The 27,509-nt window shown below is 37.6% G+C and overlaps 1 protein-coding gene and 1 pseudogene across 2 annotated transcripts in view; both read left to right on the forward strand.

The window, feature by feature from the left end:
• Nucleotides 1–5,329: 5,329 nt before the first annotated feature.
• Nucleotides 5,330–8,118, forward strand: LOC148720636 (tetratricopeptide repeat protein 28-like). The gene is made up of 2 exons (XM_088739203.1): nt 5,330–6,690; nt 7,087–8,118. The coding sequence occupies exons 1-2, from the start codon at nt 5,468–5,470 to the stop codon at nt 7,118–7,120; spliced, it is 1,257 nt and encodes a 418-aa protein (XP_088595329.1). The 5' UTR covers nt 5,330–5,467; the 3' UTR covers nt 7,121–8,118.
• Nucleotides 8,119–8,590: 472 nt separating this feature from the next.
• The window catches only part of LOC148720637 (DNA methyltransferase 1-associated protein 1-like), a 20,480-nt pseudogene continuing 1,561 nt past the window's right edge, over nt 8,591–27,509 (forward strand). The window contains exons 1-16 of the transcript XR_015993487.1: nt 8,591–9,223; nt 12,324–12,415; nt 13,352–13,547; nt 14,089–14,127; nt 14,511–14,581; nt 15,233–15,290; nt 15,526–15,585; nt 16,868–16,981; nt 18,807–18,945; nt 20,207–20,276; nt 21,197–21,262; nt 23,758–23,830; nt 24,299–24,350; nt 24,796–24,867; nt 27,009–27,052; nt 27,210–27,244. The product of XR_015993487.1 is annotated as a DNA methyltransferase 1-associated protein 1-like (transcript). The remainder of the gene's footprint in view (nt 9,224–12,323; nt 12,416–13,351; nt 13,548–14,088; nt 14,128–14,510; nt 14,582–15,232; nt 15,291–15,525; nt 15,586–16,867; nt 16,982–18,806; nt 18,946–20,206; nt 20,277–21,196; nt 21,263–23,757; nt 23,831–24,298; nt 24,351–24,795; nt 24,868–27,008; nt 27,053–27,209; nt 27,245–27,509) is intronic.

Here is a 27,509-nt window from a genome sequence, read left to right on the forward strand (position 1 = left end):
ATCCAATACACGAGTACAGAAAAACTTTAAAACGTCATACTACTACTGCTATTTCTGTTGTTAAGTCAGAAAAATGTATATCAATTTTTTTATGGCTTCAGAATATTAAATGTTTAATTTATGAGATTTTTTTGTACAAAATTGACATGAATGTTGAATTATGAAAAATTTTGCAACTGAATAGTTTTTCAAACTTCTCTAATTTTTAGAGAGGATCCTCCAAAACTTACAGGAGGGAACCATAATGAACAACGGGACAAAAATCAAACAAAGCATCCGTATAGGTGCAGTTGTTGCTGAGTTCATGCACAAGACCAAACGTGATCTGCAAGCAATCGAGTTATGCAAGGAATGTTTAGTTTTGCTGAACAGCATAGCATTTGGTAAAGAAAATCAATTCGCTATACAATCTATCATTTTGATCCATGAAATAATGATATCCGCATATATCAACATCTCTGATTACACAAACGCAGAAAGATGCGCTAGAAAACTTCTTTTGGTACACCATGATTTTAGAGACACAAAATCAGAAGGGCAAGTAAGGTTAAAACTGGCAAAAATACTTCGCAAGCAAACAAGGTTTGAAGACGCAAGAAAACAGTATGAAATCGCAATAGGAATCATGAAGGCAATTGGAGAAAGGGTAGAGGAAGCCAATGGTTACAGTTCAATGGGAATTATGTTAAAATCACTCGGTGAATATCAGAAGGCTAAAGAATATTACGAGAAAGCACTTGCCATCCAAATGCAAATTAGTGACAAAGGAGGAGAAGCAACAAACTACGGAAACCTAGGAAATGTGTTAGCATCCCTCGGTGAATATCAGAAGGCTAAAGAATATTGCGAGAAAGCACTTGCCATCCAAATGCAAATTGGTGACAATGGAGGAAAAGCAACAACCTACGGAAACCTAGGAAATGTGTTACTATCACTCAGTGAATATCGGAAGGCTAAAGAATATTACGAGAAAGCACTTGCCATGAAAATAAAAGTTGCTGACAAGGGAGGAGAAGCAACAAACTACGGATACCTAGCAAATGTGTTACTATCACTAGGTGAATATCAGAAGGCTAAAGAATATTACGAAAAAGCACTTGCCATCAAAATGCAAATTGGTGACAGGGGAAGAGAAGCAACAAACTACGGAAACCTAGGAAATGTGTCACTATCACTCTGTGAATATCAGAAGGCTAAAGAATATTACGAGAAAGCACTTGCCATCCAAATGCAAATTTGTGACAAGGGAGGAGAAGCAACAAACTACGGAGACCTAGGAAATGTGTTCCGATCACTCAGTGAATGTCAGAAGGCTAAAGACTATTACGAGAAAGCACTTACCATCCAAATGCAAATTGGTGACAAGGGAGGAGAAGCAACAAACTACGGAAACCTAGGAAATGTGGTAGAGTCACTCGGTGAATATCAGAAGGCTAAAGAATATTACGAGAAAGCACTTGCCATCAAAATGCAGATTGGTGACAAGGGAGGAGAAGCAATAAACTACGGAAACCTAGGAAATGTGTTACTATCACTCGGTGAATATCAGAAGCCTAAAGAATATCACGAGAAAGCACTTGCCATCCAAATGCAAATTGGTGACAAGGGCGGAGAAGCAACAAACTACGGAAACCTAGGAAATGTGTTACTATCGCTCTGTGAATATCAGAGAGCTAAAGAATATTACGAGAAAGCACTTGCCATCCAAATGCAAATTGGTGACAAGAGAGGAGAAGCAACAAACTACGGAAACCTAGGAAATGTGTTACTATCACTCGGTGAATATCAGAAGGCTAAAGAATATTACGAGAAAGCACTTGCCATCCAAATGCAAATTGGTGACAAGAGAGGAGAAGCAACAAACTGCGGAAACCTAGGAAATGTGTTATTATCACTCGGTGAATATCAGAAGCCTAAAGAATATTACAAGAAAGCACTTACCATCCAAATGCAAATTGGTGACAAGGGAGGAGAAGCAACAAACTACGGAAACCTAGGAAATGTCTTACTATCACTCGGTGAATATCAGAAGGCTAAAGAATATTACGAGAAAGCACTTGGCATCCAAATGCAAATTGGTGACAAGGGAGGAGAAGCAACAAACTACGGAAACCTAGGAAAGGTGTTACACTCACTCTGTGAATATCAGAAGGCTAAAGAATATTGCGAGAAAGCACTTGCCATCAAAATGCAAATTGGTGACAAGAGAGGAGAAGCAACAAACTACGGAAACCTAGGAAATGTGTTACTATCACTCGGTGAATATCAGAAGGCTAAAGAATATTACGAGAAAGCACTCGCCATCCAAATGCAAATTGGTAACAAGGGAGGAGAGGCAACAAGCTACGGAAACCTAGCAAATGTGTTACTATCACTCTGTGAATATCAGAAGGCTAAAGAATATTACGAGAAAGCACTTGCCATCCAAATGCAGATTGGGGACAAGGGAGGAGAAGGAACAAACTACGGAAACCTGGGAGATGTGTTACTATCACTCTGTGAATGTCAGAAGGCTAAAGAATATTACGAGAAAGCACTTGCGATCCAAACCCAAATTGGTGACAAGGGAGGAGAAGCAACAAACTACGAAAACCTAGGAAATGTGTTATACTCACTCGGTGAATATCAGAAGGCTAAAAAATATTACGAGAAAGCACTTGCTATCAAAATGCAAATTGGTGACCAGGGAGGAGAAGCAACAAACTACGGAAACCTAGGAAATGTGTTACGATCACTTGGTGAATGTCAGAAGGCTAAAGAATATCACGAGAAAGCACTTCCCATCCAAATTCAAATTGGTGACAAGGGAGGAGAGGCAACAAGCTACGGAAACCTAGGAAATGTGTTACACTCACTCGATGAATATCAGAAGGCTAAAGAATATCACGAGAAAGCACTTGCCATCCAAATGCAAATTGGTGACAAGAGAGGAGAAGCAACAAACTACGGAAACCTAGGAAATGTGTTACTATCACTCGGTGAATATCAGAAAGCTAAAGAATATCACGAGAAAGCACTTGCCATCCAAATGCAAATTGGTGACAAGGGAGGAGAAGCAACAAACTACGGAAACCTAGGAAATGTGGTACAATCATTCGGTGAATATCAAAAGGCTAAAGAATATTACGAGAAAGCACTTGCCATCAAAATGCAAATTGGTGACAAGGGAGGAGAAGCAACAAACTACGGAAACCTAGGAAACGTGTTACACTCACTGGGTGAATATCAGAAGGCTAAAGAATATCACGAGAAAGCACTTGCCATCCAAATGCAAATTGGTGACAAGGGAGGAGAAGCAACAAGCTACGGAAACCTAGGAAATGTGTTTCACTCACTTGGTGAATATCAGAAGGCTAAAGAATATTACGAGAAAGCACTTGCCATCCAAATGCAAATTGGTGACAAGGGAGGAGAAGCAGCAACCTACGGAAACCTAGGAAATGTGTTACGGTCATTCTGTGAATATCAGAAGGCTAAAGAATATTACAAGAAAGCACTTGCCATCCAAATGCAAATTGGTGACAAGGGAGGAGAAGCAACAAACTATGGAAACCTAGGAAATGCGTTACTCTTAGTCGATGAATATCAGAAGGCTAAAGAATATCACGAGAAAGCACTTGCCATCCAAACCCAAATTGGTGACAAGGGAGGAGAAGCAACAAACTACGGAAACCTAGGAAATGTGTTACGATCACTTGGTGAATGTCAGAAGGCTAAAGAATATCACCAGAAAGCACTTGCCATCCAAATGCAAATTGGTGACAAGAGAGGAGAAGCAACAAACTACGGAAACCTAGGAAATGTGTTACTATCACTTGGTGAATGTCCGAAGGCTAAAGAATATCACAAGAAAGCACTTGCCATCCAAATGCAAATTGGTGACAAGGGAGGAGAAGCAACAAGCTACGGAAACTTAGGAAATGTGTTTTACTCACTCGGTGAATATCAAAAGGCTAAAGAATATTACGAGAAAGCACTTGCCATCCAAATGCAAATTGGTGACAAGGGAGGAGAAGCAAAAAACTATGGAAACCTAGGAAATGTGTTACTATCACTCTGTGAATATCAGAAGGCTAAAGAATATCACGAGAAAGCACTTGCCATCCAAATGCAAATTGGTGACAAGAGAGGAGAAGCAACAAGCTACGGAAACCTAGGAAATGTGTTACACTCACTGGATAAATATCAGAAGGCTAAAGAATATTACAAGAAAGCACTTGCCATCCAAATGCAAATTGGTGACAAGGGAGGAGAAGCAACAAACTACGGAAACCTAGGAAATGTGTTACTATCACTCTGTGAATATCAGAAGGCTAAAGAATATTACGAGAAAGCATTTACCATCCAAATGCAAATCGGTGACAAGGGAGGAGAAGGAACAAACTACAGAAACCTAGGAAATGTGTTATACTCACTCGGTGAATATCAGAGGGCTAAAGAATATTACGAGAAAGCACTTGCAATCCAAATGCAAATTGGTGACAAGAGAGGAGAAGCAACAAACTACGGAAACCTCGGAAAGGTGTTTCACTCACTCGGTGAATATCAGAAGGCTAAAGAATATCACGAGAAAGCACTTGCCATCCAAATGCAAATTGGTGACATGAGAGGAGAAGCAACAAACTACGGAAACCTCGGAAAGGTTTTACACTCACTCGGTGAATATCAGAAGGCTAAAGAATATCACGAGAAAGCATTTGCCATCCAAAAGCAAATTGGTGACAGGGGAGGAGAAGCGGCAACCTACGCAAACCTAGGAAATGTGTTACATTCACTCGGTGAACATGAGAAGGCTAAAAAACATTACGAGAAAGCACTCGCAATTACAATCAAAACTGGCGACAGGTCGGGACAAGTAGAATGTTACTTGGCTCTGGGAATGGTTTCTCCCGCATATAAAAAACATACGAATGGCGAGAAAGCACTTTCTATTGCCACAGAAATTGGTCACCGAAAAGGTCAAGCAGAAGCTTTTGGTCTCCTCGGTGATGTGTTCACTTGGCGTAATGATCTTCAGAAGGCCATGGAATGTTACAAGAAACAACTTGCTATCAGCGGTGAAATTGGCCTTATAACTGAATTGGCACATAGCTACCTAAACCTAGCAAAAGTGTCTCGAATTATTGGCGACTATGAAAGAGCCGACGAATACATTGAGAGAGGCCTCGCGATAAACTGTGATATTGGAGACATTGCGGTTGAGTTACAAACCCTATTCCTTTTTTCAATGTCGAGCTTCTCGCAATCAAAGTTGGAGGAAGCATCTTCGTATCTTTTTGAGTACATGGCTAAATTTGAAATACTGCGAGATTTTCAGCATGGAAACGAACAATGTCAACTGGGTATTTTAGAAGGGCACGGAATTATTCCCTACCAGGTGCTCAGTAAACTACTATGTGCTGCTAGTTATCCTCAATATGCACTTTATGTCGAGGAGCTTCGACGGGCGAGATGCCTTGCAGACTTGATGGCACGAAATTTTTCCGTTGAAAATCAGATCTCAGCTGATTCACAATCATGGTATGGGATGGAAGAGATCGTGAACAAAGAACGTGACTCTGCATTCTTGTACATTTCGTATGATGAACGAAGGGTTTCTCTTTGGGTTCTGAAAGCAAACGGCTACACTTTGTTCCGAGAATCCGAAGACGTCGATGACATTACTCTCATGACTGAGGATGCTTTTGATTTGAGTACTTTTTTCAACAAAAGTATCCGCGGCTTTGGCGTTTTACCCAAACGGAAGTGCGAGGAAACCAGGTCGATATTACCTGAAGATGAAAGCGAAGTAGATTTTAGAGGCGATAAAGCCAGAGACGCTGAAAGGATGCTTTCTGTATGTTCCAAACTGATCATCGCTCCAGTGGCCGAACTACTCACCGAGCCGGAAATCATCATTGTTCCCGAACGTAGCTTGTACCGAGTCCCATTTGCAGCCTTACGCCACCAACCAGGCGGAAAGTATTTATCAGAGACCTTCAGGCTCCGCATCGTCCCTTCTTTGAAGACTCTGAAGCTTATCCAGGACTGCCCAGTGGACTATCACAGTCAGACTGGCGCACTGGTTGTGGGAAATCCCAAGGTGGGCAGGGCACTTTACAAGGGAAAAAGTCATAACTTCACATCACTGACCGGTGCGAGGAAGGAGGCAGAGATGATCGGACAACTGCTGGGTGTTCAGCCTTTGTCGGGAGAGCGTGCGACAAGAGAGGCGGTACTTCAAGCGATGAGTTCAGTGAGTCTGATTCATATTGCTGCCCATGGTAATGCCGACAGAGGAGAGATTGCCCTGTCCCCTTGCCCTACTGCTAAAAGTACTCCAGAAGAAGAAGACTACCTCTTGAGGATCGCTGATATCTCACAAGTTAAACTGCGAGCTAAACTGGTGGTGCTCAGCTGTTGCCACAGTGGGCGTGGAGAAATCAAAGTCGAGGGAGTCATTGGAATCGCTCGCGCGTTCTTGGCATCTGGTGCACGTTCAGTGCTGGTAACACTGTGGGCCATTGAAGACGAAGCAACGGAGCAGTTCATGAATTGTTTCTACAAACACCTTGTTGACGGATTTAGTGCCAGTGAATGTCTTCACCAGGCCATGAAGTGGTTGAGGAACATCGGCTATACCAAAGTTTCCCAGTGGGCTCCGTTCATGCTGATTGGAGACAACGTGACATTTGACTTTAAGAAACAAAGGTGAGTTCTGTTATCAGGGATAAAATGATACAACCAACACTTTACTATTCACCGTAACTGTTTCCATTTTAAATGACCAGAATTAGTGTTTAGACGCGTATGTTGTTATCCTTGAAATGCTGAAAGAATCTTTCAGCCCTTTTGCAGATGCAGTGACATGGAGTGCTTTGAGAATTTCAGAAAGAAAGATAGTTATATCTTAGGTGGGATGCAAATGTGGAAAACACTACGAATATCAATTTACAGTTTAAACTCGGGTCAGTCAGTCTCTATGGTAACGATGATGAGGGTTATGATCATAGAAATGTTTTGATTGATGCCTGTTATATGCCTAATATTTTCTTTATTCTTGATTGTTTTATTAATGATTTTTTGCATGTTTTGTTTTTTATTTAGAAAAGAAGAATCTGATCGTAAAGGACAAGAATGAAGCCTACAAGAAACAGTCAGAAAAGCTTTTTATTATTCTTGGAATTTGACATCAATGTGTGTACTGAGTCTAATGAAGTACTATAAGACAATTTCCTTGCTTATAATCGACAAGAAGAGTTTTTTCTGAGGTTTTCAATTCATGTTCGCTTAAGATGTGTACAAAGTATAAATAGTCTTTAAAAAATGAAAAGCGAGAGGAATTGGAACTATTAATTCCACGGAATGTCCTTACTTAAAAAAATCATAAACAGAAGTTGAACCACTCAGCCTTTAGTGGTTGCATAGTACAAGTTATGAAATTTGAGTGCTTGGTCTTGCTTTTTAAGGCAATAGAAACTGAAATTCTTTTTTATCAGAATTTTTTGCTGCTTGAAAATTTTTTGATAAAATTAGAAAAAAAAAGAGAAAAAAAAAATAGGAAAAGAGGTTAGTCGTAGAGAGGTCGATCCCCAGTTAAAGTGTAAAAGGCTCGTGCACATATCGAGAAAGACAGAGAAGTTGGACGTTTCACTTCAAGTTTTAATTGGGGTCAATATTGCATTTTTTTAGTCAAGTTAGCAAGGCTCTTGCTTGAAATACTTTTGTTTAAAATAAAAGGTTGTATTGGTGAACTGGATAAAAATCTACTTTAAGTAGCCTCATATAGGCTCGTGTACAGATTGAGAAAAGACAGAAAAGTTTAATTTTTTTTCATTGAACTAATTTAAGGTGTAACTAGGGTCTCGAAAGTAAGAAACAGATACGATTCATATTCATCGTGAGTTATTTTCAGGAAAACTGTTCCATTGGATAAAATTCTTTTATTGTACATAAGTATCATAGATGAAATGTTTAAACTGATTCGATTTTGTTCTTCAATTAAATTAAAGCACAATTTAAAGACACTGAATTTTCTTTCCTCTTCACCCCATATATATTCGACTAGCTTTATAGTCCCCAGTCCCCTTTATACCTGATGGCGACGACTGCATGGTCCCCCTGCGTTCACCTTGAAAACAATGCGGACCCTCACAAAATTTCTCCGCCCCACCCCCGTCCCCGGTGATAATTAGGTCCTTAGCTGGATAAACGATATTTTCACTTCCTGTTTCGTTCAACCATTTTAAACGGATGATATTGTTTACATTGCCCCTCCAGTTAAAAACAGCCTCTGGCCTCTTGCGGATCTTTGTTCGCTTTCATTCAGCTCCTTCTGAAAACTCATTGTAACTGTTGTCGCAGTATTTCACCTCTTCCCATCCATCATGATCTCATTCAGGCTCTGTGACGTCAGTTTCCCCGTGAGTTAGTTGACAAACCAACCCGTGACGCAAAATGTTCTCCGAGTGAAATTAGGGATAATTAGCATACTACTGCTACGGTGATAAGAGATGGTCGATAATTACGTCATATCTCGCTATAATCACCTCGCGCAGGGTGATTATGGCAGGGGCGCTAAATTTCAAAATGGCAGCCTCGCGTTTTGTCAATGTTACTGAGGAAGGGATAAACGCAATAGAAGAAAATACAACTCTGAAGAGCTCAAAAGATGCTTCTAAGTTTGTGGTAACACTTTTTATAAAAAGAAAGACATGAAGATTTTACTGATTGGATTAAAAAAACCTGTTAAATTCAAGCGGAAATTGGCGGCTGACGTCCCTATTCGGCATTTGAAAGCACCGGAGCAATTATGATTAAACAAGTTTTCGCCTCAGGTTCATTGAACATTGTTGAATAATTCGCTTGATTTCGTCTCGGGGACTAATAAATTCAACAATTTCACTTCTCCCACGAGGGTTTTCAGAGGTGGTAAAAACAGCCCAAATCACGCTGTGAACTGGGGAGAATCTTCTAACACTGGTCAAGAGAAAATGGTAACTAGTTGAATGAACACATAATGGCGGCATACAGTTGTAAAAAAACTGAGTTGTCAAAAACTAAGTTGTCAGTGTCGAAGAAAGCTTAGAATTCTTTTTGTGACTTGTTAATTTAAGTGTTTTGTACCCCTGGTGAGTAACGTCATCTTTGAATCGAAAATATGAGTGATATTCGAGATATTTTAGAATTGGATCAAGGGCTTGCTTCCGTGCCTACCAAAGAAGCTATCGTCGCGGGGAACAAGGTAAATTTGTACTTTATTTTGATATTTAAACGGGATTTCTTGCATTAATATATTGACGATACAGGTTATGTTTGCATTCACACCGTATGTGATTTAGCAAACTGTAAAATCATTTGTGAGATCGTTATTTAAGTTGGTAATAGACTTGAAGAGCGATGCTTATCGTATCGAGCTGGGAACTAAGAAACGCTTGTTTTTATTGATGTGCGGTATTTAGCGCCCTGAAAGAAGGGAAGTGATGTTCCACACAGATCGTCCCGAATTCTTGCTCTTGAGGCCCTGGGGGGGGGGGGGGGGGAGGGGAAGGATCATGTACGATGTTCATGATCCTAACTGGCTATTCATTTGAGTTAAAAGCGTTTTAGTGGCGAACAATTACGTTCTCAAAATCGGCATTTTCAAATTGAAATCCGCCATCTTTGTTATGACGTAGCAATAGTCAAACATGCTAAATTAAATCCCTTGCTGAAGTGGATGTAAACAAGGAAAACAGTGGCGATGGGGGCGCCACCTATTGACTTCTTGACTTGGATTTTAATCTAGCGAGAGGATGTAGTACAGCCATTTATGTTTCAAACGAAACATGGCTCATCTTCAGGGGAAGGAAATACTTCTGTTGGGGAGAAAGACTGAGAGAAAGTCAAGAACATGAATTTCAAGAAGAAACGTCGACCTGCTCAGTTGCTCGCGTCTTGGAAATCCCGAGTGGTTCTCTTGCCGCAACTGTCCAGAGAAACCTTCAGAAAATGAGAATGTATCCTAAGAATTAAATTCACTAGGACACCAACTCAATTTGAAAGACAAAGGGTTTTTTCTCAAACAAATCCTAACTGTGGAGTGATAGTTACTTTGCTAAGGAAGACCGCAGTGCCCGCTACGGATTCATTTTACATTTGTTACCTTGGAATGAGACAAACTATTTTTGCAGTTACAGGAACCCAGCCTCGGTGTATAGACAGAACACAAGCCATTTGGAACTAAGATCAGCCCCAGTTGGCATGTAACAAGTTAGAAATGCTAGACTTGAAGATCATTCTTCATGTGCATTAACACAGACAAAATTGATTACAAACACTAAGTTGCCAAAATTAACGCTGACAAAGGCAGAAGTTAATTGTAACGAGTTAAATTTTGTTTGTTTCAGCATTTACCTTTAATTTGCAAAGTTGTTTTTCATCTTTACTGCTTATAATTAGCTTCAACTCAGTTTTAAAAAATTTTTTCATTCTAAAATGTTTGAATTGTTGCGACTTGTGAGAAGTAGAACTTTGTTATTTTCAACGCACGCTGGAAAATCACCTCTGTCATACAGTGTTTACAATAGAAATTACCTCTCCATATAATTGAAGGTAAAATGAAACTTTTGATTTCTTGTGAAAGCATAAGCACCGCATAAATACATCAAGTAGTTGGTTGGAAGACAAATATTTTCATATTATTTTTATCATGTCCATTCGATATGATATGGTGAAATATGGGTGCCTGCCTGACGAAGGAGAATTTGTATTAGTCGCAAACGTGTTTGTCTTGATAATTTGCTAGCAATGTATCAAATGTCATGTAGTTTTTTCTCCGCAGGAGAATGTGACTGTTGGGGTAAAGAAAATTTACTCGATGGACTCATAACAGACTTAGGAAAGACAAGATATATTTGTACACCGCTTGGAAAAGTGCATGATGTTGAAAATTGGCGTAGGTCAAGGGTGTCTGGCGACTGAAAATTTACCACCACACGGTGTGCCACCATTACGAGCTTCAATTTATTCGCTTACTATAAAATGGTTTGAAAAAACTCATAGAATAAATAACTGAGAGCTGTGTTGAATATTGAAAAGGTAAGCATAGCTTTCAGTTTGAAGCGAAGGTTAACAAGGAAAACTTACATGCCTGTATATCTGGCTGGAAGTCTTCGTTCTGGCACTGAGTTCTGAGATTTTACAGGGTTTGGCAAGCTGTCGTTGCGGGTCATTTTTGCTGGCTAACTTTTCTTTAATATTTCACTTTCCAGTAGCTTGTAGAGGCTTACACCTTTTCCTTTTGAATTTTAGTATGTATTTTGACATTCAACAACACGACAGTTCACCTCATTTCAACTGTTGGGAGTATTAGAAATTGTTTTCACAAAAGGTCAAACTAGTCAACAAGGACAAAGTGCCAAACTAAGTTTGACTATTGCTACGTCACAATGACGTAATATCCAAGATGGCATTTTTCTAACCACGAAAGTTGTAAAAATGGGCAACTTCAAAGCGCTCTTGTCGCTAATACAAAGCAAATTAGACAAAAATAATGGCAGTTATTTTGGAACTCCTGAGGAAAAAGCCTTCTAATTGAGATAAATTTTTTCTAGATCATACTTTCCCTTTAACACTTGTTTTGAAAATGCAATTTACTCTTCTAATTTTGACCTTTTAACCGAATGGCCGAGCCTATTCTTTCATGCCCTGACGTTTAACAAGATAAGTTTTTGCAACACAGCTTTTAATCCTTATCTTTTGTTTTCCTTACAACGTGATCTCCACATACATTTATTGAACTGAAAAATGGTGTCTGGAATTCCTAAGCACTTTCTTTTTTGGAATAGGTGTCTACACTGAAAAGAACTTGGTAGAAGTAGAATAAATGTTTAAAAGATAAGAAAGTGTTGACATAGAAATCACAGACATGTATTTTTAGTTCAATTTGTGCATGTCTTGTTTCAACAAGAAACTAAAGATTGCTGAGTCAAAAGTTGCTATTTTAGTTTCAATGATGATGATAATCTCCTTTATGTGATACCTGAGGGTGCAACTGGAGGCTGATTTGGTGAATGTTGGACAATTTTGAGAATAAAACATCTTATAACAGATTTGTTACAGTGACTTTAAATTTTCACATAATTTGTACTCAAAGTTCACAAAGTAACCAGGTGGACAATCAGACTTGGTTTGATGCTACTCTAATTAAAGATTTAATGAATTGTAACTTCTTGGTTACATTCATAAGATCTTTAAACAGAGTAGCATTAAACCATGTCTGATATTTTGTGCTTATTGACTGAATGTTTAATATTTTAAGATAAGTGTGGTGTTTTCTTCTTTGTATATTCTGGATGGTGTAGCCAAGAAAACTCAGAAGAACTGGGGAGCAGAGCTTCCAACATCCTGAGGGAATGCATCGTGAACTTTATGCCTTGCTATACAGTGACAGCAGGTCAGTTGAAAATTTTCTTAGTGAAGCACAGTGTTCACTCCTAGTATAGGAATTAGAAAGGTATTGGAGGACATCCCTCTGAAATGCACAGTAATTAGAAATTACCATAATTATTATTTTTAAACCTTTTGTTTACTTTTCATTAAGATGTAAGCTTCCCTGCTAGAACTTAGTTTTTTAGTGTTCCTTAGGTACAATTGGTAAGTCAGATTATTTACAGTCATTTTATGGTTACACTGTAGTTGGAATAAAACAGTTTTTGTTACTTAATCTAGACTATTTAACTCTCTTACTTCTGTTCATGTGTGCAAAGCCAAAAGCCAAACAAGCTCTTACATCATCTTTCGGAAACAACACCTGATGAAGATGATTGTTCTGATAAATTATGCAAACATAAAGCTTGATGGCTACTGCTAATGATAATGTAAAAATTAGCAAAAGTTGTCTTTTTTTCTGGTCATGGCTTGCTTCAAGCAATTCCAAAAAGCAATGCAAAGTAGTTTCTATTAGGATTACTATTTAGTCTATGACAGTGAAGAGTATTTTAAAGTTTAAAAGCAGTTAAATGGTTGGGAATGTCTGTTTGTGGGGGAGCATCTTTCAAAATACAACAGCTCTCCTAAACGTTGTTCATGATCTTTGAGCTAGGGGTAAATTTAGCATTTAAGGTTTGTCACTGGACTTTTTCAAGTAGAAACTGAGTTCAGATTTTCAGTGCCCTGGTTATTTTGTTATTGAACAAGAAGTTTTTATGGGTGAAATTGTTGTGTGTGTACATGTGCAGTATGTGATCGCATTTTCAACAGGGATATGTGACACAATTAAACTTGTTATAGACAGGTGTTGGTCAGTATATGTTCTCCTTTTTCCCCAATTGGCATTCAACTGTTTGTCTGTTCTGTTGCTAATCCTATACTTTGATTTGTAATCATTCAGAGACTCTCCACCACTGGCTTCATCAGACACATCTCATGGCTATAAACAGATGAAAGCCAAGTTAGGACGCAGGCACGTGAGGCCATGGAAGTGGATGCCTTTTACCAACCCTGCTCGCACAGAGGGAGCAGTGCTTTACCACTGGAGGAGGGTAGCAGATGAGGGAAAAGAGTATCCATTTGCCAGGTTTAATAAGGTAAAGTTTTATCCTGTCTGAATTGTCTCTGATCAGGCAGGAATTAACATTGCAAGACTAGTGCACTTTCTGAATATGTGATTTTTTACAATTTTTGTTCAGACGAGATCGTATATGCAGAGCTTGACACTAATGGTAGCCAACTAGCCACAGAAGTTCAGTTTTGGCTGGTGGGTTTCGATTTCCACGAGCCAGTTTGGCTAGTAAATAAACTGAAATTGTCTCAACATCTAAGTTGTCGCCAGCCACTTGGCTAATAAGTTGAAAAGTTAATGTTGAGCTCTGTATATGTATGATAAAGAGATATGTATGTGGTCAAAAGGATTTTTTTTCTGTTTGTTACGAACATTCTAAATTATTTATACCTGTACTTGAATTTTTATAGCTTTCCATTGAAGATATGTAGATTGATTATTACCCATGGATATTCACATTGTACATACTGTATATGAGTAGCGTCAGATACAAGACTAGTTATTTATAGAGGATATCTTTTCCTCTAAAATTAATATTTAATTTTTGTATTTGTCAAAATGTGCAGAAGGTGAAAGTTCCAAGCTATGCAGATGAAGAGTACCAGGTAAGCTCTGTCAAAATTTTGAACGAGAAGAAGTTAAAATTGGTTTGAAAGGAACCATCTCCTTTTTACTCTGTGGATATTGTGAAACATGTTATGGTGTGTGGAGTTCAAAATGAAAATTTTATGACATTAATGCGGCTCTAGGAGTCAGGAGAGAGCTTGCATCTTATAAAAATACAATATGGATAATGATTATTACAGTAAATGAAAGCCTTGTGTCTTTTTAAGACCAGGCACAAAACATGATTTAAGGCCTTGCATTTAGTCATTGTGGCAATTAATTTACAACATTCCACTGAAAATTTGTAAGCAAGCTGTGATTACAGCTGTATGTAAAAAATTAATGTGTAGATTACTATTGCTTGTTTTCTTTATTTGTACAGTTGTACCTTCATGATGGTCCTCCTTCTAGGTGGACGCGGGATGAAACTGATCACCTGTTTGACCTGTGCAGGTAAATGAGGGATTTGAACCCACCTCCAGAATTGAGTTTTAGGGTAATACAAACCTCAGACAGTGCTTCATGTTTAACCTCAGGGATGAGTTTTGCTACAGTAACTCTAAATATACAACTTTAGGTTCCCAGTGTTTGTTCCAATTAAACTACTTTTGGTAGGATCTGGCCAATCTGGGATGGGTTACATGTGCAGCACATTGCATCAATTGTTCATGACAGAACTGTAATTAATTACATTGAGTACAATAAGGATTATTATGTTTTGAATTTTCTTGGTTGTCACCTGTGATACTGTATAATTTGGAGGGCAGACATGTTAATGACATCACCATGAAATTTTGCTTTCTTTTTTTTGCCATATAAATTTTTGCATGATTTTGCTTTTTTATCATGTAAATCAAAGAGATATTTCAGTTTGCTGTGTGTTTGTAACAGTTACTGTCAGTAATACAATCATGTACAGAATATAGTAAGATAATCAGTGCATGACACACACCTGCTCCTTGTCTGCTGCTGTTTTTGTTCTTATCACGTTTCAACCTTATGACATCATCTGTGATCCATTACTGAATGGAACACAACAACACAGAGCCTGTTTTACGAAATAGTACATATCATATTAATTTAATGCTTTTGATTTCTTTGCAGACACTTTGATCTGCGATTTATAACAATTCAAGACAGGTTTGACAGAGAAAAGTATCAGGTAATCTGAGAAGATATCCCATAATATTTAATGAATGCTTTTGGTCAATCATGGATCACCGGTTCACAAGTATCCTGTGCGGTTGGGTTTTTATTTATTTATTTTTAAAAAGTACATAAAGTTTTTTTTTTTTTGTCTTTTGGTTTCTCATCTCATGAATAATGTAAATAATAATTACTGAACACCTTATATGAGCAGTGTATTCTGAGTTTGCCAATTGTTTGTGTTGTTGCAGGCACGAACCATTGAAGAGTTAAAGGATCGCTATTACAGCTGTGTTACAAAGTTACTCAAGGTATGTTCAATAGCTGCCTGTAATAAAGGTTGTATGCTTAGCTTCTGTTTTGTCAGTAACATTCTACAATGCACCTTCTCTTCCTCACGGTAACCTTCATTAGGTTTACAAGGTAGACACATAGGTCTACACTGGTCAACTTGTGATTAACCCTTAGCACCCTAACATCAGTATGCATATTCTCCATACTGTACTCTATATATTTCCTATTTTTTTTTTATTCTTGTGACCTTAATGTGTGATTCATGGGTGATATTATGAGGAGAATTTGGATTCTAGTCAGTCTCAGGTGTTAAAGTGTTAAAGTGATTATAGAAATTGTTATATCATGTCTAAGAATTCCCTAATCATTTAAGCCTGCCTTTGATAGATTACTGCAAATGTCAAATGAGTGACTTCCAAAGGTTTTTTTCTGAAACTGACAAAAACCGTCTGAAACATTCACTAGTCACTAGCGATAGTGATTGTTGTAGACTGACGTATAAGAACTCGCTAATCATTTGATCCTGCCTTTGATAGATTTCTGCAAAATAATTAATGTCAAATGAGTGACTTCCAAAGGTTTTCTTCTGAAACTGACAAAAACCCTCTTAAACATTCACTAGTCACTATAGCGATAGTGATTGTTATAGACTGACGTGTAAGAACTCGCGAATAATTTGATCCTGCCCTTGATAGATTTCTGCAAAATAATTGTCAAATGAGTGACTTCCAAAGGTTATTTTCTGAAACTGAGTAAAGCCCTCTTAACCATTTTACTCCTGAGAATGACTGGTTTCTTATTTCTCCTTTCAGTGTCATATTTGAAATAATTAAGTTTTAAGGTTGTTTCTCACAAAATGATCACTACATGTAATTTAAGAAGCTGTTGACGGAAATGTAGAGAAATCGTTGTGGCAAAAATGAATCAGGGCTTGACACTACATAGTAGCCAACTAGCCACAGACTAGTAGAAATTCAGTTTTGGCTAGTGGTTTTTGATTTTCACCAGCCAGTTTGGCTAGTAAATAAACTGAAGTTGTTGTAACATCTAAGTTGTCACTAGCCACTAGGCTTAGAAGTAAGTTGAAAAGTTAGTGTCAAGCCTTGTGAATACTTTTGTTAGATGTAAGGTTGTAAAGGGTGAGTATAAATTGAAATTGCATTGAATTAAGTAATGACATTGGACAACACTTATCAATAGAATACGATGGAGCTTGTTCATGGTACAAATAAACTCCTTTTTTTGTCTTTTCACAATGGTAGAAAAGAGGAGAAATGTGAGCTCACTTGTTTTCCACAGGCCAGAGCTCCTCCAGGACAAGAGCCACAGAACTTGCCAGCACCTTATGACAGCCAGCATGAAACAGAGAGAAAGAAACAGCTTTTGAAGTTGTTTAACCGCACACAAGAACAGGTACTGTACAGGTTTTTACCATATAAACTTTGGTACACTCAGGAATTACTGAGCTTCGCCTAACAACTTTAAAACCAAAGCAGTTGAAATCGGATGAAAAAAGGATAGCATACTAGCACATGTGTTTTTTATAATCATAGAACTGAGAAGTGTTTCTTATTCCTTTGACACCCTAGATTGACTAGAATCCAAATTCTCCTTACAATATCACCCCTGAATGACACATTGAGGTCACGAGAATAAAGGAAATGATCACCAGATAAAGAAGCCATCTTGTTAAGATCCAAACACAGATTTTCGGTACTGTAGAAGAATTTTCCCGCCCCCTCCCCATGCTCTGGCCTTCTCTTCAAGCTAATACGTTGCCTTTATATATATATTTGGCTCTTTGCTGATATTTAACCCCACCTTTTGCTTAAGAGATTGCGTGATGTTTATTATATCAATGTTCTTGATGTTGGGTGAAATAAGTGTCACTTTTGCGGTTAATAATTTATCCCACATTAACAGGGCTGGTATTATTCTTATCTCCCGTCCATCTCGTTAGCAAACTAGCGCGACGTCATGCAGAGCTTCGGTCCTGTTTTAGTAGAGACACACGGGTTTCGTGATAAAATTCTCTTTGTCAGCACCTAAGGAAATGTATAGAAAACAGTATGGAGAATGTATATGAGCACGATCCTTCGCAGTAAAGCACTATTTGAGCAATAGTGAAAATCAGACCTGAAAAAAATTTCAGGCCTGTACGGGATTCGAACCACTGACCTCTGCGATACTAGTGCAGCGCTCTACCAATTGAGCTAACAAGCCAACTGGGAGCAGGCCATCAAATTAATTCGACATAAATCCGTAGATGATAAATCAAACAACAACAAACATATGAAACATATGTGTGAACTGCGGTTATGAGACGTATATGAGCACGATCCTTCGCAGTAAAGCACTATTTGAGCAATAGTGAAAATCAGACCTGAAAAAAATTTCAGGCCTGTACGGGATTCGAACCACTGACCTCTGCGATACTAGTGCAGCGCTCTACCAATTGAGCTAACAAGCCAACTGGGAGCAGGCCATCAAATTAATTCGACATAAACCCGTAGATGATAAATCAAACAACAACAAACATATGAAACATATGTGTGAACTGCGGTTATGAGACGTATATGAGCACGATCCTTCGCAGTAAAGCACTATTTGAGCAATAGTGAAAATCAGACCTGAAAAAAATTTCAGGCCTGTACGGGATTCGAACCACTGACCTCTGCGATACTAGTGCAGCGCTCTACCAATTGAGCTAACAAGCCAACTGGGAGCAGGCCATCAAATTAATTCGACATAAACCCGTAGATGATAAATCAAACAACAACAAACATATGAAACATATGTGTGAACTGCGGTTATGAGACGTATATGAGCACGATCCTTCGCAGTAAAGCACTATTTGAGCAATAGTGAAAATCAGACCTGAAAAAAATTTCAGGCCTGTACGGGATTCAAACCACTGACCTCTGCGATACTAGTGCAGCGCTCTACCAATTGAGCTAACAAGCCAACTGGGAGCAGGCCATCAAATTAATTCGACATAATCGCAGAGGTCAGTGGTTCGAATCCCGTACAGGCCTGAAATTTTTTTCAGGTCTGATTTTCACTATTGCTCAAATAGTGCTTTACTGCGAAGGATCGTGCTCATATACGTCTCATAACCGCAGTTCACACATATGTTTCATATGTTTGTTGTAGTATGGAGAATATGCATCCTGAGTAAGGGTGTTAAGGGCTACTGAAGACATGTGGTATAATTATCTCCTGAATTTAATCTTTTTAGGTGCAAGAGGAAGAAATGCTTGTGGTAGAATATTATTAAGAAAAATTGAAATGCACAAGAAAGAGAGGGAAAAGAAACAGCAGGATTTACAGAAACTCATCACAGCTGCTGAGAATCAAGCAGACTCGTACAGATTGAAGTAAGTGCTCACTATTGCTTGTACTTTTGCTTTGCAAAACATACAATTTCCCTTCTGTTCCTCATCGTTTGGAAGGTGGCTGAACCTACATTGTACTTTTGGAGTATTTTTGTTCTTTTTCCTTGGACAACTTTTGTTTTCTCACTTAGCAATGAGAACATTCTTTTTGCTAGAAAATGAAACTTCTAAAGATTGATCAATAATTATGTCACTAAACATACGGTAGAACCTCACTTTCACTTAGGCTGGCATGAAATACAGTGGAACCCGTCAAAACCGGACGCCCTTGGGACTGGAGGAAATGTCCAGTTTAGATGGGTGTCCGGTGTACTGAGGTTTTACCAATAAGGCAATTTTAGGCAGCATAATGTACTGTCTGACTGTAATTAAAAGTACATGGTACACGAGCAATATTGTAGCACATCAGTAAAGGAACTAACAACATAGATTACAAGGAAGCTTTTCAAGGTCATTTTATTTAATCTACAAAAAAATTCAGTGTTACACACAGGGTAATATGATCATGGCTTTTAATTCATTTGTAGACTTTTTTCTTCTTGAAATTATCACCTACAGTTGATTTAGTAATCCCAAATTTACCGCTTAGAGCCTTCTGTGTTGGTTTAGGAACTGATTCCGCGCATTTGATCAACTCAATTCTCTCCTCAAAAGATAACTTGATTCTTTGGCATTTTGCTGGTCTCTCAAACATAATGATGTTTGCTCCTTGGTTTGTTTTCGCAAGTGATTTCACCTGCAACATGACAGTTTCTTAACCTGACCCCTATTGTTGTCTTTCATTCAACCCAACAACAGCGGCATGATTGTTGACTTTAGATTCAGTACTGGTAGAACAATAAATAATTAGCTGATGCGCGTTTCTCACTTCTGATTTGGATTTCACAGCTGCATGATTACGATTTTAATTTTAATCACATTTTAAAATGTGTGTGATTTTGTCAGCAGCTTCAAACTTTCATATCCAGTTTAACAAGGTCATAAATTATTCTTTGTCAGTAATATGTGATTACGGACTAAAAATAGTGTCTGGTTTCCGGAAGTGAGGCATTCCGGTTTAGTGAGGTTAAAAATAGAGAAAATGTATGACAGAGATTTTGGGGCTGAAAAAAAGGTCCGGTTTAGAGAGGATTCCAGTTTAATGAGGGTCCAGTTTAGAGGGGTTCCACTGTAGTTGGCAATGTGCAGATTTTCAAGGTATAATGTGATTAATTTAACTTCTTGTTATTCTGTTAATTAACAGAAGAGACAAGAAACAAGTTAAAAAGAAGCAAACTAAGAAGAAGGGGGAACAAGGAGACAAACCAGTCAAGGTAAACATATAAATAAAAGGATTTAAACAGTGGACTGTTTTTGCAGTGTGTTCCTGTAAAATGTACCATATATATGTGGAATTTTTCAATTTGCTTCTTGGCCATTGAAACCCATCCTCTTTCTCTCTTGGTTCTTTATTCTCTGGTGAGTAATTTTCTATTTTGTTTATGTGTAATTTGTTTTTGTTTTGATGATCATTTAAGAGTGCCCTCAATATTTAGTGCACATTTCTGGACACACAGCTGTTGTAAGGTAGCTCAATTCAGAGCTTCCCTTGAATTTGGCATAGCAGAGGGAGTCGGGGCTTGAAATTGTGCTTGTATTGGGCACATTTGCAAATAAAGATTTCGCTTATGCGACTTAAATTTGTCCATTGGTAGCGATTTTGTGACTGTTTTACAGCCTAGCTTATAAATAAATTATATTTAACAGCCTTGTGTCTTACTTGTTACTGGTTGCTGTAGTTTTATCTGAAAAATCCTGTGAAATTTAAGTTAAATTTTGCGTGACTTATCATTGATTTCTTGCTGAGAAATGTATCGCAGGCACACTTTTTCAGAAACTACGTCATGCAACGCTCATGAAATTTTTAGGAAATCTTCGTTTCTAATTTCTGCTTCCAGTACTTTTCTGACTAAAATTTTCGAACTTAGGACAAAATTTTAGGAATTACTCACAAATTGCAATCTAGAATTTTTTTTTAATTTTGAGCCCTGGGGCCCAATTGCAGTAAAAACCTGTTAAAAGCCAGGTACAGTCTAACTTTGATTATCCAGAACTCGATCTAAGAATGTCTATATTGATTCATATTTTCAATTACCAGACCCTTTATTGTCCAGACTATTAGGCCCAGTCCCCACGAGTCTAGATAATTGAGGTTTTACTGTATTCCACACGTACCATTTGTTAATTTTCCTAGGCTGAACCATCGGGAGTCAAGTTTCCAGAGAGTAAAGGAGCTGGTGTGTATCTGCGCAGTACAAGGGTAAGATTGACAAATCTATCATCAGTCAACTGAGTTAAAAGGGGAGTAATAGCCTTAAGTACATTTGAAAAGTTTAACCCATTAACCCCCTAAGAGTGATTAGCATCTAATTTCTCCTTAGAATGTAACCCCTGAATCACACATTAACGTTAGGGGAATGAAGGAAATGATCACCAACTAATTAGAAACTATAGAATTCACAATCCTTTAACTACTAGAAGTGATTAGGATGTAACTTCTCCCTGACATATCCATTATCCAGTAGACAGGTAATAAGAATACTCAAATTAACATGTATCAGGTAGAAGTTGTTATCTTCTCATACAGTAACACCATATTCTTGTAACTAAGTTATAAGGAAATTTACAGCAGGGAGAGGGTAGAATTAACAATCATATCTTGGGAATTAAAGGAGCACTCTGATGAAACCGCCCTATAATTTGAAAACCCGAAAAATTCAGTTATTTGATTATAATATGAATTTTTAGTGATTAATAAGGCCTTTTCAATAATAATTTTAGTTGAAAGTCAATTCTAGGGTAAGAAATTATGATTTGAAAACCGTTCCGCCATTAATTTTCATAATCACGGCCAACTTATCTTCGGAATTTGTGACGTAGATTACTCCCAATTTGTGACGTAGATTAATGAACAAACTTTTAAATTAATTCGGAAACCGTGTGAAATTTAATGAAATAGTCTTGTTCTTAGTGTTATAAAAAGCAATATATATGATCAAAATACTGGTTTTGAAAATTAGCCACGATCATGGCACATAAAATGAGTAATCTACGTAACAATCCCTCCCATTGTGACGTAGATTACTCAACACACTTTTATATTTATACAGAAACCTCGTGAAATTTAGTGAAATAGTCTTAGTCTTAGTGTTATAAAAAGCAATATATATGATCAAAATACTGTTTTTGAAAATTGGCCACGAGCACGGCGTGTCAAATGAGTAATCTCTAAACTCGCACCAGTCTTCTTGAGCCTGCGAAGTGATTCCAAAAATTAATGGTGGAACGGTTTTCAAATCGTAATTTCTCGCCCTAGAATTGACTTTTAGTTAAAATTATTATTGAAAAGGCTTTATTAATCACTAAAAATTCATATTATAATCAAATAACTGAATTTTTAGGGTTTTCAAATTATAGGGCGGTTTAATCAGAGTGGTCCTTTAAAGGGTTTAACAAATTCTCCTTGTCAGCTACTAACTAAAGGAAATTTATAGAGAACAGTATGGAGAATATACATACTAATGTTAGAGTGTAAAGGAATAAAGCTGCTGCAACACATTGAGGTTTATGTGACTGCAGTGGTCTGCCTTCTCTTCTGCTCATTAAAAGTATTTTGATGTTAACAATGCTCAACTGATAAATTGTAACCAGTCATATAATTTGGTTTTATCAAATGATTTGATAAATTGAATTGGCAACAGTAGAAAATATCTAATGCTGAATGTTTCTAGTGTTGGCCAATCATCATTCTATTTCATGGAGGACTAATGCACAAAAATTCAGCCTGAAAGACTCTTCACCGGGGCCAATTGACATTATCAACTCGTCAAATTATCCCATTATAGTGTAGAGAATATACATACTAACAACAACAAACATATGAAACATATGTGTGAACTGCGGTTATGAGACGTATATGAGAACAATCCTTCGCAGTAAAGCACTATTTGAGCAATAGTGAAAATCAGACCTGAAAAAAATTTCAGGCCTGTATGGGACTCGAACCACTGACCTCTGCGATACTAGTGCAGCGCTCTACCAATTGAGCTAACAAGCCAACTGGGAGCAGGCCATCAAATTAATTTGATATAAACCCGTAGATGATAAATCAAACAACAACAAACATATGAAACATATGTGTGAACTGCGGTTATGAGACGTATATGAGAACGATCCTTCGCAGTAAAGCACTATTTGAGCAATAGTGAAAATCAGACCTGAAAAAAATTTCAGGCCTGTACGGGACTCGAACCACTGACCTCTGCGATACTAGTGCAGCGCTCTACCAATTGAGCTAACAAGCCATACATACTGATACATACTGATATTAGAGTGTAAAGGGGTAAAGCAGATGCAACACATTGAAATATATGTGACTGCAGTGGTTTGCCTTCTCTTTTGATCACTAAAAGTATTTTATGTTAACAATGCTCAACTGATAAATTTTAACCAGATAATTTAGTTTAATTGAATTATTTGTTAAATTGAATTGGCAACAGTAGAAAATATCTAAGGCCGAATGTTTCTAGTGTTGGCCGTTCATCATTCTATTTGAAGGAGGACTAATGCACAAAACTTCAGCCTGAAAGACTCTTCACTGTGGCCAATTGACATTTATCAACTCAGTCAAATTATTCCAATATATCCCCCTACCCCCCCTCCCCTCTGATGTAGCATCAGAGCTTCATTAGAAATTTACTCCCTTGATATATTTTAAGTCCTGTCACTTTTTTATTTCTTGACAATGCTCGCTAGATGAAGATACCAGGATCAGTTGGAATGAAGAAAGCTAAGGCAGTTGAACAACTCCTGGAAGAGTTGGGAGTTGGTGGGTGAAACAAAAATATTGATTTGTTATTGTTTACAAATTTATGTTCTCCACTGCTGAAGTTATCATGTGCAGTGATTCGTAAAATTTGATTTTAATCATTTTTCTCATTATTTAGGGGCAAATGTATCTTTTTGCTGTTATTTAATTTGAAAAGGAAACAACGATCATGTGAAACGGATGTTCCTTTTTTGAGGGGGGGGGGGTTGGGGGGATTTCTCCAATTACATAGTTCAACTGCATTCATTCGAGTTTATTTGCCACCTTGGCCAAGCTAATGAGCTAAAGACTGCAAAGATTTTAAAAACGGAATCCTAGATCAGCCATCAATTGCCAAATTATGTATTTAGAACAACGGGTTATACTCAATTTGAAACAAATTGCCTTATTGTTTCTTGTTCTGGTTGGGTAGATTCAGAAGCATTACTGATGTTTCTCAAATTTATTTTGAATTTTATTCTTTATCAGATCTTATGCCGATGCCAACTGAACACATCAGCCACCAATTTAATGAACTGAGGTAAACCTCGAACACGAAGTTGTATTATCTTTTTGCTACAATTAACATTTGGAGTCATTTACTTTGCTGATATTCTGAAATTTATCCTGGTCTTCAAAAAACCGCCTTACTGACAGGACTTTCTAAAGATGGCCCCCTTGGACTGATATTAATTGCAGTGCAGTCAATTTTTAGCGATGAAAGACTTGTAATTCTCAGTGCTCGACATAAGCGGTAGCCAAATAGCCACAGACTCGTAGAAATTTAGTTTTGGATAGTGGTTTTCCATTTCCACAGGCGCCTTTGGCTAGTAAACAAACTGAAATTGTTGTAGCATCTAATTTGTCACTAGCCACTTGGCTGGTAAGTCAAAAAGTTAGTGTCGAGCCCTGATTCTTATGATAAACTGAACATTGTTTTATTATGATTGATGATCATTAGTATTTATTGAGTTTTATCTGAACAGGAATGAAATGATTTTGCTGTATGATTTGAAGCAAGCAGCTGGGAACTGTGAATTTGAAATCCAATCTTTGAAGTAAGTGTTAACTCTAATGACGTTTGGAGCCATAGCCTTCGTCAGAGCGAATGACGAAGGACTGACGCTCGAAACGTCAGCTTTACTGACTCTTTACAACAACCAGCTGACGTCATCAACACAGTTATTAACGCCATATTATGTTCTTGTAATACCGCCATTGACGCAGCACCATTGTTTCTTTAGAAACCAGTACCCCTTTAACTATACTGAGCTTGTTAAATGAACATTTCTACACGAATCGTCCTCATTGAAGTAAAGATTTATACTCGCAAAACACTTTGAAACATAGCGGGATTGCTTTCCCTAGGTGAAATTCTATCTACATGTAGCTATAATTAAGTGATCCACTTTAGATTCAGTGGATTAAATACCTGTACAGGAAACATCTCAGTTGAAGAAAAATGTATAAGGACTTCTCGTCCACGGTGTAAACCACTGGTCTTAATAATAATAATAATAATAAAATCTTTATTACCGTGTCAATGTATTTAGCTCATAGAGACACCTACTTTTACTAAATTAATAAAAAAAACTATGTACAGTATCATAATAAGTAACAATACAGCCGATAAACTATGCATTAAAATTTTAAAATATTTAGAAATATCAACAGTGTTCAGATAACATAAAAATACTTGTACCATGCAGATAAAAAAAAAAAAAAAAAAAAAAAAAAAAAAAAAAAAAAAAAAATCACGTGCTGCAAAGATTGCAGCAGTTGCCACTGTCTTCCACTAGGCTTACCAGGTCAACTCTACGGATTCTAGTTTTAAAGATACTAAGGCTTGGTAGTTCACGCATACCATTTTCTAATTTGGACCAAATATATGGTCCTTGATACCTTAGTGTGTGTTTACCATAGCGTATAGTGTTAAATCGTGGTATTTCAAAGTCACTATTCCTAAGGTTATAACGAGTACCCTTTCGAGTAAATATCTCAGATATGTAGCTGGGTACTAGATCGTTCTTTACTTTATACATTAGTGTTGCTATGTCCTGTAAGCGTCTATTATGAAGCGTAGGTAACTTAGCACGCTTAAGAAGTTCCTCATATGTCTCTGTTGTTGTTTTGAAGACCGCACGCAGGGCTCGCTCTTGGATGCGTTCGATTTTGCGCCCATCTGAAGATTTACAAAAGTTCTAGACTAAATGACAGTATGTTAAATGTGGCATTATAGCTGTTTTATACAGTATGAGCTTAGCTTGGCATGGTATTAGGTTACGCAAGCGCATGAGGACTCCTACTTTCTGGCTGGCTTTAGTGCATATTTCGCTAATGTGTTGTGTAAAGTTAAGGTTCTTGTCTATATTTACTCCTAATAGCTTGATTTCTTCAGTTTTCCTGATCGCGTCATTGGCGATGGTGAGAACGCTGCCCTCCTTATCTGCATCTATGTTTCTTGGGTTAATCGTAAGAGACTGAAACTTATCTGGATTTGCCAAGAGGAAGTTGTCCCTATACCATAACAGTGCTTGTTGACCCTGAGTCACTAGAGTAGATTCGACTTCTTCATAGGTTTTTCCTGTCACATATAGTTGGTGGTCATCAGCATAGAGCGTAAGGTTTGAGTCAGGGATATGAAATGCCATATCATTTTGGAACATGTTCCAGAGGAGAGGGCCAAATGACGATCCCTGAGGACAACCACGTTCCATAATTCTCCATTCACTCGTGTGGCCATTTATTTTTACTCTGTTTAGCCTGCTATCAAAAAATGATCTAATCAGTTCAAGTGAACTGCTATTAAAACCGTAGGCATCCAGCTTTTTTAGAGTGAGTGAATAGCTTAACGAGTCAAATGCTTTACTCATGTCAGCAGATAATATTGTTACCAGCTCTTTTCTGTCCACTGCAGACCTCCAATCTTCAATCAACATCAGCAGGGTTGTCTCACAGCTGTGTTGTTTTCTATAAGCTGTCATCCTGTGGTACAGAGCAGGGTCATAATGTCTGGTCACTTGTTTGCTTAGTAAATGTTCAAAAATCTTGTCCACACATATAAGTGAAGTGATTGGATTACTTAAGTTCCTTTCAAATTTACTTTCATAAATGTAAACTGTGCAGGAAAAACCCTTTCATACTTTCCTTTTTATGTTGTCAGAGCATGTCATTTTAACTGCCTATTCTTTTATGCTAGACATCGCCTGGAAGCATTGGGAAAAGACATATCTACCATAAACGGTATTTAGGAAATTGTCTTACATGCAGTTGTACTGCACTTATTCTTGATTATAATATCGCTATTGCTGTCATCTGTTGCTTTATCCTGCATTGTTTTTAAAAGAGATCGTATCTTGTGTGTAACACGGTTTTTATTGTAAATTTTTGTTTTTGTTAGTTCCTGTGGAAGCCGTCACTGCTGTTCCCAAAGTGGTTGGTATTCCTTTCCGAGATCTCGTTTACTTTTCTGTGACAAACATGTGAAATATTCTTCAACCATCAGCACAAAATATGCTTTTATTTCCAGTTTATTACATAGACCTTATTCGATGATGTAAAGTATAATACGTGCAGATATCTTATGAGTTGCGTTGTATTTGTCCAAGCGCCGTTAGGGTAAGGAAAAATACAAGGAATGAGAAAAATGTGTATTAAATGTTAAACCGTCGAATAAGGGATATATTATTCCACTATTATT

This window comes from Stylophora pistillata, chromosome 11 (assembly GCF_964205215.1).
Source record: "Stylophora pistillata chromosome 11, jaStyPist1.2, whole genome shotgun sequence".
In the NCBI taxonomy this organism is placed as follows: Eukaryota; Metazoa; Cnidaria; class Anthozoa; order Scleractinia; family Pocilloporidae; genus Stylophora; species Stylophora pistillata.

Bases quoted from the DNA above. Each gene is read 5' to 3' on its own strand.
- LOC148720636 (XM_088739203.1), top strand. From the start codon at position 5,468: ATGGCACGAAATTTTTCCGTTGAAAATCAGATCTCAGCTGATTCACAA. The intron at 6,691-7,086 runs GTGAGTTCTGTT...TTTTTTATTTAG, and splicing joins TTTGACTTTAAGAAACAAAG to AAAAGAAGAATCTGATCGTA.